The 14,893-nt window shown below is 35.7% G+C and overlaps 2 protein-coding genes across 5 annotated transcripts; both read right to left on the bottom strand.

The window, feature by feature from the left end:
• Positions 1-1,370: 1,370 nt before the first annotated feature.
• LOC124407083 (ubiquitin recognition factor in ER-associated degradation protein 1) lies at positions 1,371-3,452 on the bottom strand. The gene is made up of 5 exons (XM_046882904.1): positions 3,292-3,452; positions 3,055-3,169; positions 2,821-2,975; positions 1,780-2,328; positions 1,371-1,691 (listed from the first exon to the last, which is right to left on the bottom strand). The coding sequence occupies exons 1-5, from the start codon at positions 3,292-3,294 to the stop codon at positions 1,623-1,625; spliced, it is 891 nt and encodes a 296-aa protein (XP_046738860.1). The 5' UTR covers positions 3,295-3,452; the 3' UTR covers positions 1,371-1,622.
• A 2,991-nt stretch (positions 3,453-6,443) lies between these two features.
• Positions 6,444-12,319, bottom strand: LOC124406994 (zinc finger protein 595-like). 4 transcript variants are annotated; one of them, XM_046882752.1, is made up of 5 exons: positions 12,011-12,319; positions 10,181-10,499; positions 9,584-9,832; positions 9,321-9,500; positions 6,444-9,216 (listed from the first exon to the last, which is right to left on the bottom strand). In XM_046882752.1, exons 1-5 carry the CDS (start codon positions 12,173-12,175, stop codon positions 8,849-8,851), a joined length of 1,281 nt encoding a protein of 426 aa, XP_046738708.1. In that variant the 5' UTR covers positions 12,176-12,319; the 3' UTR covers positions 6,444-8,848. The 4 variants fall into 4 exon arrangements, with proteins under 4 accessions (XP_046738708.1, XP_046738707.1, XP_046738709.1 ...); XM_046882751.1 differs by having other exon boundaries at positions 9,584-9,844; XM_046882753.1 differs by lacking the exon at positions 12,011-12,319 and adding an exon at positions 11,232-11,511 and having other exon boundaries at positions 9,584-9,844.
• Positions 12,320-14,893: the final 2,574 nt, after the last annotated feature.

The raw sequence follows: 14,893 nt of genomic DNA on the forward strand, positions 1-14,893 counted from the left end.
GTTTGATTGAAAAATTAGGAAACCAGGAAAGACCGTTTACAAAATCGCCAGAAATATTATTTGCGTCAATGACAGTAGACACGAATGAAGCAACATCCCTACTATGTAATAGAAATGATTCTGATCAAATTCAAGTTACAAAAATTAAGGTATCGAGAATTTGACAAAAGATTTTTAATTAGAACGTATAAAATGATTGAAGTCTCGTATTTTTTATCCACTTCTAATGGTTTTCTCCTTATTTTCTTCACTACATAGATTTCTAGAGATCGCCGGAAAATTTTTTACTAACAATTATCTCCAAGGAAGATGAAAATAGACTTTTATAAATGCAACTTATGTTCGTTAACGATTACATTTGCGCTTACAACTATACTATCACTCGAGATTTCTTGAATATTTTACAGGATCTGTGGAATTTGTAGAAGTCTTTGGAAGAGTTGAGTTTAGAAAATACGAGTACCTTTTATTTCATCACAGTTTACCAAATTTCAGATAAGCCTCAAGATGCGAAATAAGGATTGCATCCGAAAATGCATTGTTAAATTAATTGTACAAACTTCAACCTCATAAGTCTAGATCTATAAATTTACAGATGCATAACAAAGAAATTGTAGGTTCTCTACCTTATAAAGTCAAAAAATTTTGAATTGTATTACAGCCATTCATTTTAAATTTTTATCATTTGATGAATGACAATATTTTTTCACTGAATGGAAACTTGTATTCTCATTCATACGTTGCATGCTCACTTGAAATCTGTTTTATCCCAATCCAAATGAAAGCTAGATAGCCGTTCATTCTAGTATCATGAGCATTTCATATCATTGATCATTCGTAAAATTTACGAGAATTCTTTTTTCGGCCATTCTAAGGCACCAAACATCTGTTATACAAATTATAATTCTTGTGCAATAAGGAGTTGTGTAAATTTCGAACGTTTATTCACCGTTCTCAACTTCATCCTGGCCAACGTTTCATATTTGGAACGGATACGTGCAAAATTCGGCCAGGAAGAGGTAAATTATTTGATCGAAATAATTAGAGCTCAACAAAAGTTATGGATTCCGATTGTCTTCAACGGACTTTTCGGTTTTTTTAAATGGGAGTTGATTGATATTGAAAATACATCAATTATTTGAAAGCAAATAAATCTGATATTAGTAAAGCACGATTGAATCATAGCCGATTGAACTGGGTTCCCAGGAAAATTTTGTTATTATGTTGGAAAACCACTGGATATAGAAAACTGACGAATGACGTGAAAAGAATGGCGCACATTCAGGATACAATTCAGTTTACGATGCTTCTTTAAGTTACTTCTGATAATTTTTATTAATAAATTTTAATTCATATTAAACATGGATTTCATGGTGTAAATCGGATTTAATGGACGTAATGTGTGGAAATTCCGAAATTTTTTTTCTTCTGGCAAACCCAATTATGATACGCAAGCTTTTTGTACTATTTCCGAAACTATATACAAGCTACAGATTTAGTAAAAGTTATAGAAATGGTACTTCATCTATAAACACTATCTTAAAAAATTAATAGAAGTATATAGATAAATAAATTTCAGTCATAATTTCACATTTCCTTTTCTCACTCTTTATTAGCACACACTATTTTCTCGATTTCCGCAAAGAAAAACCTTCACCAGTGAACGCCTTGAACTCGTCTACGTCTTTACTCTGTAAAAATACTTTGGTTTTACTTTTATTCCTATAGATGGAAATAATTTTTTTAACAAGATATAAGGGATGATAAAGCAATTCCTACCTCTTTATTATTAACCGGCTTTGTACTCCGTAAAAATTTCAACGTCCCGATTTTATAATCATAATCCGGTATTCCCCTGACGTATACTGGTTTGCCAGAGCTTGGTTCAGGAAGAGAAGAATCTTTGCGTTTTTTTCCATCCAATCTATTGCCCTGTCCTTTAAAGGCGACGAAGCCTAAAGGAGCCGGCATCATATCGACAGGATCTATTGTTTCTTCTCGGGGTTTTATCACTCTTTCTGGCTCTTTGTAACCGACCGGTGGTGCGAATTCAACATTCATGTCGCATTCGATAATACTAACTGCTGGGCCAGGTCTTGTCTCCAATACACACATTTCGTATATCCTTTGATTGTACTTTATTGCAATAATATCCCCAGTTGTAAGACAGGCAAAACTTCTCAGACCGTTTTCCAAAACTGCTCCAGGATTTGTAATATCTAAAAAGTCTTCAGACTGTGGTTGGAATCTCGAAAATGTAGCGACTGGAAGCATTACGCTTTCAATATTCAATATTTCACCCTCTTCCAATAAAAGGTTGTGCATCATCTACAGATCATACAAATATAGTCAACACCTTAATAAAACTAAATTAAATATACCTTTTTCTAATTTTAATATATACATCCATTTAATCTCTCACCTTACTATATATAAATGAGACAATAGCAGTGTACACAGATTTGAACTTCCGTAACTGAATGGCATGAATATGTTTTCCCCAAATGCTAAATTTTTAAATGCAATCACACGGTTTAAAGTGATAGATTCGTACTTGATTACATACATTTTTAATCTGGTTAATCTGGATTCGAGACGAACAGCTTGAAGATGAAGAAATCAGATATAAAATCTTTTGAAATCAAAAATTGTCAAATATTTTTACAACCTATATGGCATCGATTGTAAACGATAGATTGAATTAACAGGTCAACGAGCAAAACTTGATCTATCTGGTGTTTTGAAGCAAAGCTGTCCCGTTTCACTTGCTCATTTGTATATTCTGGAGTGAAAAGTAATTTTTATGGTTTCAATACATACCCAATATGGCAAATAAACTTTTCCCTCATCTGCGACGAACTCCAGAACACCGCAATGTGTAATTCGATTAGACCGTTTGTTAGTTAGTTTGAAAAGCATCGGATAAACGATATTAAGTCTCGTCAATTGGTCAAGTGCCGAAGGAGGCATGATGACTGAAAGGAATAGAAGCTAGAATATAACAAATGTCAATTATGACAGTGATACAGAGAACACTGGCAACCATGAGCTTACTTTTTCCGCCACGTTCCACATCTTGCCGCTCGTTTCCAGGGATCATAGAGACGGAAAAACATTTGTATTGGGTATTGAAATGCCTCGGTGTGTCGGGAAACATGTTAAAGCCAAACTGAAAGTTGAATGTCTAATTTTGATTTGTGTAAACATAACCTCATTGTAGAGTGAAATATTCGTAATTTTCTTACTTAATTACTTGGTTTTAGATGTTTTATACAACAGAAAATATCTCACCATTTTGACGAGCTTCTTTTTGTACTCTTACTTTTACAAGTACAATAATCCTAAGCAAATTTTTGCAAAAAATACACAACTCTGAAGTCGTACGAGATGCAAGTCAGAGATCGATATGAGTCAAGTCATGTTTCAAATTTCATTGCGGAGTTGAAAGTTGCGAAATGTCAGCAACGTTGAAGAGAGACAAAGCTTCACACAAATTCTTAGAACAATGAAGATATAAGATGTGATCGCATTGCGCAGGATTCGTTTTTCGGAACGCAATAACTGTGAGACTGGTCTAGTGTGCGTTCCGATATTAGTTGGCAGCGCTGAAAACTCCCTAGGACAGAGGTAAAATACATATCAGTGACGGTTTTGACATCACGGACTGTCTTAAGTATCGTTCACAATCAACTTAGTACAGTGTAGGAGGATTTGCCATTTCGAGCTTCAAGGACTTTCAAGACAAGTTAAATAATGTAACGAACCTTGTCGAGAATGGATGAAAACAAACCTTTCATGAAAAAAGTCTTGAGTACCGCCGCAATATTACTAATAATAAGAATATTTCTTTTTAGACATTTTTTAGATCTTTTTTCTTAGAATCACGGAAGATTGCAAAGGACCGGTCCCATATTAACGGATAATTTTATAATTTCTCGTCGATTAATTCACCTATATCAGGAGGCATATTTCATGTTAATTTTATGTGACGATTCTGCGCTCATTTTCAAGGCGTCTACTTTGATTGGTCGTAGAAGTGGTTTGATTCGTGGTACAGTGCAGAAGCTTGGAGATTGCAAGGTTCTGCACTAATCCTACCGTTCCCACTCCCACTACCGCGTCCATTCATACATCGTGAACGCTCCATGGTATTGGCATTTCCAAACTTCCGCACTGCACTACCGCTGCACTACCATTGCACTAAGTCAATCGTCAATGATACTTAAAAGATAAAAGATAGTTGATAACACTGGTAGCTAACAAGTCTTTCCATATTATAGCGAACCTCCCGCGCTTGTCGTCACAATGAAAGAGATTGCTTAGAGCAGTAAGGAATTATGTTGACGCGTGTTTAATAGAACGGTAAAAAGAATACGCGTGGATTTCAAAAATGATCGCAAACCTTAGAAGTAAAGCAACAATGAAAAATTCCAACGAAAATGATACCTTAATATGAGTTGAAAAAAAATTTTTTATTTTAATGTTGGCATAAAATAACGTAAAAATTAAGAAAAATCAATATACTTCTCGCTAGATCGAATATAGTATAGCCGTCATTTCTACATTCTCTGGGCTGGTTAGAAAGAAATACAGGTTTTTATGGATGAACTATCTAATTAATGTATAAATAGCGTGGGAAAGTCTAACAGTAGTAACAAAAAGATACAACTGCATTCTGAATACGAGTTTGTAATCATGGTGTAAATTTACTTGTTTACCACATGTTGAATTTGATTTAATCATTCATGTAATCGATATTTGTCGCGTTAGAATAACTGGGTATAGTAATATACCAGTCTATCGCTAAATCAAGGTAATTGAATAATTTATAGCACAAACATAGGTAGTCAATTAACAATCAATTCTGCGAAAGTCGACTGTAAACTGACTTGTCTCCCTAAAAAAATATCGTCAAGCAGAACTTTGAAATTTCGATAGTTACCAGGTTTTTATAATAGACATTTGCTATGGTGAGTTCCATACGATATCTAATCTTTCTTTTGGCATCGTCTTGATCTAGACGTTTCTGAGAACATTCGTTGACATATGGATGGTACAGCTTTGGCTTTTGGCTAATTGACAGTCACGATCACATCTCAGACGAACAGTCACAATTCTGCCGACTTTTTGCCAACTCTAACTGAGACCTTTCACCTGTTGAAATTATGACGACTATAATGAGTCAAATAATAGTCGACGTTTCGACAGGTATGGTACCTGGGTAATAGACGGCTATAGCGGTATACCTTCCGGCGCTCAAACATGCTGGTGTACTTATTTTTTCTGAAGGATATATTGGACCGCAAATATTTTTCGTTCACATACAATTAAAAAATGTGTTGAAAAATGGGATTGTGCCTCGTGTTGCCTCTAAATGCCTCGATGATTCATTTGTACTCCGTGTGTTCAATCGTGTTCAATTTACACTTTCGCCACCTAGATGAAACGCTGTAACGGCATTTGAGCTAGCTGTCCAAATAACAATAGCATCCAGAATTGCTCTTCGTACATGTAATCTTCGTTTATACAACTTTCGTGAATCCCACAATTTTAATGATTGAACACTCGTACTCTCTGAAACAGAGCTCTGGAAAAGATCTGTTTATCCTGCTATTACTCGAAAGAACCCGATGTGTTCGTAAAATTTCGGTTTTTTTGAAGTTGTTTTTTTCAGTGGCTTTTTAAACGCAGTACCTCAAATTTTTTTATCAATAGAATAATTTTAATTTCTCCCTTTTTTCAACTTAAAGCCATCGTAAGGCACAGGAGATTTCAACCTATTGTCGTCCCTATAGAAGGGTTTCTCTGGTCGATTTTCAAATAACAAATTTAATCAGACTATCTCTTTATTGTGTCTATTATTTTGAAAACATAATATCCAAGTTTTAAAATTGTATACTACACCTATGTTATATGTCTTATCTTGGTGACCATGTGGTAATTATCTCAGTTTCAATTTAATAACTTGGAAGTTTAAGGCAGTAAATAGTAATGAAATGTGAATGTATCAACGGTATCGAAAAATACACTGTTTCTAGCAGAAATGCTGAGGTGAAATGGTTTTATCAATAGCCGTTGATATATTCAAGACTCAAGGTGTTCACCACCTTTAGATAAATTTTTTCCACATAAAGTCGTAGTTACGTGATCTAATGCATTATTTTTCACTCTCTTTTTCTGTGCCCCGTATGTACGTACCCAGTAAACAAAAAAATATTGAAACATATTAAAACAGATTCACTTTGATATCGGTCAACCCGAAGTTCATTAAATAATGTATCGCCTGATGCAAAAACCAATTCAAATTATAGACCAGACATATAAGCGTTGTAAATTACAATAATTTTAGAATTCGTGAAATAATATTCGGGGCGACAAAGGATCTTAATGGTTCGGATTAAAGCCGGACGTGTGGTTACAATGAAAAAAAAAGTGCCATCGCAAAAAAATACAATTTCTTCGTAACGTACTATTTTGTAGAGATTTTTACCGGCCGTTTGTTACTGATTTTTTTTCAAATATTTAATTTTTTCGTACATCGGATGTATTTATTTTATCTGATGACAGTAACGGGATAAAACTAATTGCAATCGCTTCATCGTCTAATACTCTATAAATTTGTTCCCTTAACATTCCGCGGTACAAGCAAATCTTGTAAAGAAATAAGTATACGAAAAAATCACGTTAAATCAAAATTTAAAAATGTTTTTTCACTAGAATGGTTTATAACAATTTGATGATAACAGTATGGATGGAAAAAATATAGAGATATCATTGAGTGACCGATTAAATAAAATGGAAAAAATGGAAAAAAATTATTCGTTTCTTTTTTAATTTATAAAACCACGAGGAAGGCATTTTCATTTGCTTAGCTGCAAATAATGGCGGTACGATTCCATGTACGGCTAAATATTAAAGGATCAAATTTTTAGAGCATTAAAAGATGAAGCAATTTCAATTTATTTCATTTGGTTCAGATTATTATATTAAAAGTTACATCAAACTTACGCCATATCATAATTTCTACAGAAAATTCAGCAGCAAATCGGACCAACAGTGCGAAAAAGTACCCACGATACGAAAAAATTGCGTTTTTAATTTTTATTGTCATTATATTTTTTGTTTCAAATCGTGTCAAACTAAAACCCCAAAAACTGATATATCATTTATATGTACGTTGTCTTGTACATTATCTACTCTTTTTCATAACCTCTGGAATTGTTGCAGTTTTAGATTCAAAACATCGCTAATTCGACTAGCTCATAATATAATGGTATCGTTTTGAATGCATCTCTACGGATAAATTACCTCGAATAAAGTTTAACCCATTTCAAAAGACTCGATTTCTGTCTATTCGTTTCTATTTATATACTGCCAGGATTTGAATTGATCTAAAATCCATGAATGGCATGAGTGCTTTTATTGTTTTCGGTTGGTTTCCTTATTACAAATCTAGTTCAATCAGTGACGAAAGATTTAGAATATTTCCACTGTTGATTAGAATATAATTCTTGAAACACTTGGAACGACATTCTAATTATAATAACGTGATTCTAAAAAACAACAATACCTGTCAATCCACAGAAACAAAAAAATGGTTTCAGCAAGATTCAAATTTTCTACTGTTAAATTTTTGATATTTTCAAACTTTATGTGTTTACTGGGTACTTCGCCGCTAGACACCGACAATTTTGCTCTACTCGCACAAATCTCTAGACATGATTATAATCATTAGTATATACAATTATCGTACATATATATACTGTATAGATATAAAATATACCAATGTACTTACATTTAGAAAGAGGATAATCAAACTATATGAACTCAATTAATATCTAGGGAAAATTAAAAATCAATTTCACAGTCATATTACTTGCAGGGTGAAAAAAACTATAGTACTGTTGTGGATGTAAGTCATGCAATTTTTGGTGCTAGAGTGACCTTTAAAAAATTCTTTCTTAATTACGAAGTGAGATGATGTTTGAGGGGATTCGTTTCTAATACTCTTCCAAAGTTCCCACTTTATAAAAACAGAAACTGGTCATATAGTCATCATTTTGTAACCTCTCAGAAAACATCAGCGCTTGAAATTGAGTTTATAATATAAACTCGTCGGAACCAAATCACAATCCACTTTTCTTTGTTAGTCTAAGTAGCACATCTGTCTTCTGCGTAACAGTACTCTGCGGTTACACCGAGTAGCTTAACCACTACCTGGAGAAATGTAACGTGTCCCAATTTCCAACTTTCGAAGTTAAATTCCCCAGAGTTTTCTCTGCTTTGTCATAATCCTACACACATATCTAGGGTATCACCGGTCCGTAATAAACACACATAGTTCACGTTTCTCCAAATCTAGTGAATATTTCAAGTTCACTTTACGATACTCCGTATTCGTGAAGGGTCGGTGATACCTGATAGAATACTTTAAGAATGAATTCATTCTATGAAAATATCTCTTCTGATATAGCAAACGTAGAAAATCAGTGTTTAGTGGAAAAGGAATAATTCAATTTTCTGTTAAACAGGCTTCCTCACTATTCTTTTAAGAAAAAGTAAAGGAAGATCGATCTATTGACCGTAAATTATCAAATAGTCTTTAACGTAAATCAAAATGTTCAATCAAATAAAAGCAGTAATAGGGCTAATACTTATAGTCAGTATTATGTATATAAAACGCCACTTTTCTGTTGATCTGACTGTTTCAGGACATTATTGTTCAATTGCACATTGTATGCTGAATAGTTTCACCTCAGATTCTATTGGTTCAGAATTGCAATGACGCAGTAGCTTCGAATCATATGTCATTTCATCATCTGGAATTCTACACCCGCGCTATGATTTATCAATTCATAATTTTTTTGGGCGAATGAATGCGACTGTGCCTAAGCAACGAGCTCTTGTCAGTAAACGACTTTTGACATTCAATGCACTTGTATGTTTTACCAGTATGTGTAACCAAATGTCTGCTAAGTCCCGACGCATGGCAAAAAGCTTTCGGACACAGCTGACAGTGATGCAGCTGAATGTCATTGGGATTTAATTTCTGATGCCGACGCATGTGAACTTTCAGAGCTTCACGTTGCGTGAAACTTTTTTCACAGTCTTGGCATTGGAATGGTTTCTGACCAGAGTGAGTCATCAAATGACGTAGTAGAATTTCTTTTTGAGCAAAAGCACGGTGACATATGTTGCATCCAAACGGTTTCTCACCTGAAACATAGAAAGATTTTGTTTGATCAAATTTTTCCTAATAATTCCAAACCTACGTTCATTGAGAGGTATTGTTCATTTCTGTAGCATATGGTTAAACTTACCAGTATGAGTACGTTCGTGTCTGACCAATGCAGATCTTGTTGGAAACCATTTCTCACAAGCCTGGCAAGTGAAACCTCTCTGTTGAACATGCACAGATTCATGTCTCTTCAGCATGATTCTACGAGTAAATGCTTTTGGACATTTGTCACACTGAAAGACCTTTAGCTCTTCAGATTCATCTGAAAGTACAACCATTATTTTGTGATAAATCGATTGAATACCTCTGATGCAAGTTATTGAACAAATAATCATGAATTCTTACCCATGGGTTGCAGCTTCAGAGATTCTCCTTTAACTCCACTGTTACCAGTCAATTCCATCAAATACACATTCTTATGGTCAACATTGGCAATTGCTCGCTGTACCTCATCCGCTTCTTCATCTGAATCTTGCTCTTGTTTGATGCGTGTGGTGCGTATCGTACATCTAGCTTTAGCAGCACGTTCTTCTGCAGGAATTAACGTTATATTTTCAGGATCATCGAACAGCGGATCCTCCATCTCTGGGTTCTCTGCATGCATGCCTGATGAATATTAGTTGTATTACAAACAATGTAAAATTGCATTCAACCGATTATACTTTTCATCAAAGAATATGTACAACTAGAAAACAACAGTTGAAAGATGAACCAACACGATACAATTAAAATTGATCTAGGAATTTGTAACATCTAAAAAACTTGTTTTCAAACGGTGATTGAAAAAGACACGATTTAGTTCGGCAATCTACATCTATACTGTACTTTGATATTCAAGTTCACCAGATAAATTTTGGATCTTCTTAACATTTCCAAATTTTAACAACCCTGTTGGAACTGTATCATTCTGGGTTCAATAATTTATTTTAATTTTCCATTTACCCAATATATATCCGCCAACCAGTTCTTCCTCGGTGACTTCTATTGGATCGCCTTCGGTGTGACTGCTGTTTCCTTTTGTTGATACCAAATCAGCAAGTAATTGCTTGACCTGTTTTGACTTTCCGCTACCTGACGGATGTTCGTGATCACCTTCCTGTGAGCTGTTCTCCTCTTGACCAGTCAGATGTTGAATTAGCTTTATGTGTTTCCTCAGCTTGAAGTCTGCTGCTTCACATTTCTTCTTGAACTGGTACGACTTCTCCAGTTGATATTTGCAAGGATGACAAATCATATTTGGCAGGCCATCTTCGTCGTACACCTACGGTCATTAATCATAGGATTGTTTCAAAGTTCACAAGACATAAATTTGTAAAATAGTTATGCAGACATAAACATTACGCTGCTTTGAATTATAAGGCAAAAATCAATATCACTGTTTCGTGTAATGTTTCAATGTGAAAACCTAATATTTTTTTCAGAACTTTCAGAAATAAAATTAAAAAAGACAAAACCAAGATTTTTCCAGGATGGTTCATAGATTCAGTAATTACAGGACACTTGTCATTTTATAATCTCCTGTGACGATGAAATCGTATTGTCATTTATATACTTAATGCAATAACTAATTGGCAGCTGTACGAGCAATAAAATTGAAACAGTAAATCTTTTTCGCAAAATTAAGGCTAAGAAAAATTCAAATCTCAAAAAAATCGGTCTGATCGACTGAAAAAATAAATAAAAATAAAAAGAATCTTGATTTCAGTAAGATCGAACAAGTCATATTCAAAGTAGGACAGAACACGATTTTTCTTTGACGGTTATTATACAGCGCGGTCTTTACGATGCATTGCATTTTTCATTTAAATTTTGTATCACCTCCTACATCACCAACAGAATCACCGGTTAGTACGATCGCGCCACGCTAAAGGCGTTCGGGTAACACCTATAAAAAATATGGCGATTGGGCTGTAGCGTAATTTTTTTTCAAGTATAGCTGATAGAGGTTTTATTGCCACATGCAATTAACGAGCCAATTTATGCTAATGCCTACTCCTTTCGCTGACAGATAGACCTAGTAAGTAGTGTCAGGCGGCTTGGTAATATTCAACGTTGTTTCACACAGCTTTCATGCCTGCATGCTAATCTACGTAGGTAATTGCATTTGCGTATGTGTCGACGAGGTAAAATAGATTTCCGTTCTTAATCGTTGAGCTAATACCGCCAGATAAACGGCTGCCTACGTGTCGGTGCAAGACGCTAGAGATTTGAACAAATTCTATACCACAAACACTACTCATGTCGTGAATCCAAATAAACAGTCATCAATTGTCTCCCGAGTAAGCTTAAAAAGTTCAGATTCTGAAGAATGGGCTATTTCGCGAAAGGCATTTCATCGCTACGTCGAACGGCCGAATAACTATGAAAAAAAATTCTCTGCTCGAAGCCTATCTCAACTCGATAATATTTACATGTAACCTGTAGAATAAGAACCCGAAGAGCGTGTGTAACGACATTCTGAAAGTCGATAACTCGGTATTCGGTAAGGATGGTAGTTGCTTCGCGGGGAGCGATGCCATTTTCCCACTCGCTTCATAAACGGCAGCAGCACACGTATATTTCGAAACGTCGACTATCTCCGAGTAGCGAGGGAATGTGTGTGCGGCGGTTGTACACTGAGATAAAATAGATCCCTGTGTTTCGATAACTTGTTAGCCCGCCTTCGACGTTAATTCGATAAGGACGTTGACCACGGAGGAGTCAGCAGACGCCGTCAAAGACAGCGAATTGGTGATGGAATTGTAAATAAAGAAATACAGTAGAGACACAAACCTCTAAATTAACGCAGGCCATGATCCTCAGCGGCATCGGCACGGTGTCATCGTCGAATATTGGCACCATTTCCTCTTCCTTGGCCAAACACAGTCGGCACAACTCGTTTACATGAATAATAACGTTGCTGGGACTATCGCCCTTTTTTCTACTATACGTTTTCATCTTTATCCGATATGATATCACGAATAATAGATAGAAAACGACTTATTTTCACCTGATATTCCGCGGCTCCGAAGCCTCAGTCACATACAACGGGATCTATAATGGCGGTTGCAGGGCGCTACGCTCGAGCGTGGCGTCGTTCGCGACCCGAGAAACACAGCCTGTCCTTGTCGAAAGACGAGGAGGTCCGAGCGCAGCGGAGCGCCCCAAGTGGGAGTCGGTAAGGACGAGAACTATTATTGATTTTCCCAATGGTGCCCGAGAAAGCCACGCGCGCCTTTTTCGTGTCGCCCCTTCAGCAGCGCCCTCTGGCACGAAATACACGTTTGGAACTAATTTACGATTACCCTTCCATGGATGCCATACCAAAATCATAAGCGCACGTGGTAACCGACGCGTACTCTGCAGTACTTTAGTGTCACGCAAGCAGTGGATTTTGCAGAATATATTTACCATAGCGAATTAAGTGACAATGTAGCAGTCCAGCTGTACCAATGACATACTTTAGGAGATGCTGTTATTGAAACACGATCGAATGATTAAAAGAAAAAATTTTAAGCAACATTTAATATAAAACGTTACGTTTATTGGTCTAGTAATCAATTGATCAGAATTATTAATCACGTTGTAATATGACTAAAAATAGAGTCGCTGATATATCTTTTTATTCCCGAAAAATAAAGTATTATCTTAATTAATCACGTACTTAATTCAGCGAAAAATTACGGCATGAAATTACAGTTGAATTTGTTTAATTTTCGACCAAAGAGACTGTCATTACTTTTATTATAATCTATCTAATAGTTCGTCGCTGATTTGACATTTCGATTTGATTGCAGTTTGGATATTTTAGAGCTTACACTAAGTTATGACAACCCTTTAATTTATAAGCCCTTAGGCCTTAGCCTTTACGAGAGACACGTTGTGACACTCTGGCCACGCGCATTTTATTAAATAACATTAATGTTGAGCGCCCATTGCTTTATGCAATGATAATTAAAAGAACGAAACGGAGATATATGTAGAAGCATAGAGCAATGAGATGGTTCTCAGGACGTTTGGACTGTACCATGGGCTGTGAATAAGCAATGAATCGACGAAACAAGACTGAGAATTTATATGTTACGAAAAATGAATATTTGTTTATTCAGGAAATTAACAGGATAACAAGGAATGCTTATGGTCCGAGTGAGGATGTTGGATGTTTAGGAGCTAGCATAATTTTAAGTATACATATTTGAAATAGGAGAGTGTTTGAAATAAAGTCACTTCCCATATCGGAAAATTATAAAGATAATTAATAAACTTCCGCTGTCGGATAGTAGCACGAGGATTAATAATAGTGAACCTACACTTCCGGATGGTTGTACTCATACATACTAGACTAAAAAACAAACCCCCTATCGGATGGTTATTAATGCAAGGATAATTAACTGTAAATCTCCCCTGTTGAGGAATTGCACAGTCATATAAGACTAAATAATAAACCTCCATTATCGCATGGTTATTGTAATTGTAAACTTCCACTATCAGATGGTTACACACAGACATCCAAAGATAGTAAACCCCCGCTCATGAGATATTCCTATTATTTTGCACAAATAAGACCTCCCAACGAACGGTAAGTGTTGTTTTAAAGACTCGCAGGAAAAATGACGTTTATATCAACTCTTGGAAATTACATGATGACTCTACGTGAATAGAGGGTAGGAAGCTAAACCATGAATTTGAATACTATAAGATTTGCTACTTTCAAAAATCAAACAGTTTAGCCAGCAAGAAGGACACCACTGCTGATTTAACTCGTAATAATCAAAAGCTCCAACAGACAAAAAGTCCGAAGTGCGATCCACGATACTTTCCCAGAAGAGTTCTGTAATTCAATTTACAACGTTACGAGCATACTCAAATCGATATTGACAGGCAGAAGGACCGAACTGCAATCTGCGATACGTCGCCAACGAAAATTACGAGAAGATATAAAATTTAATTTTACTCGCAAGGATTCTAAAATAACTTTCTATCTCAATCCGGAGACAAACAGAAAGACCGAAGTACGATCCGTGATGCTGGAACTTGTTTTCGAATATCGAAAACAGGTCCGTTATCCAAATTGACGGGCAGAGAAACCTTACTAAGATCTGCGCCGCGTCATCCCAATGTGTGAAATTGGATCCGATTTGCTAATTGGACACATAAATCGAGCTGAATTTATTTATGATTATATATTAAAGGCTAATATTTTTGCTTAAAGGAAAAATAGCGAGGGAGTCGGTATCGCGCAGCAGATCGAAAGAAGCTCGGCGCTGCTACAAGCCATGGTCCGGCAAAGATTGTAGAGCGCTGTTTTGCCCCGCGCACTCATTTCTTTACCGATCGGCGGAATAAATCGTTGACATTATGTGAATGGAATAGACGAATTCTGACACGTTTAACGTTGATCCATTTTATTCGAATAGAACCACTTCTAGAAAAAGATCTGATCTTTCTGAATACAAAATGTATTTTTAGGTAAATCCTCGTCGCACCTTTCCCTAACGAGTATGAGTGCTAGTAAAGTCGATCAACCATATACACAATCACTGTTATGTTTTTATTAAGTCCGAAATGCAACGGAACCACTGGAATACCTATGTGATTAGATTTCAATCACATTATATGTCTTTAAATCATGAACAACAACCGAGAAGTGCCTGCAGGAATCGAATGTCGACATAC

The sequence above is a fragment of the Diprion similis genome, chromosome 6 (assembly GCF_021155765.1).
Source record: "Diprion similis isolate iyDipSimi1 chromosome 6, iyDipSimi1.1, whole genome shotgun sequence".
Lineage (NCBI taxonomy): Eukaryota > Metazoa > Arthropoda > Insecta > Hymenoptera > Diprionidae > Diprion > Diprion similis.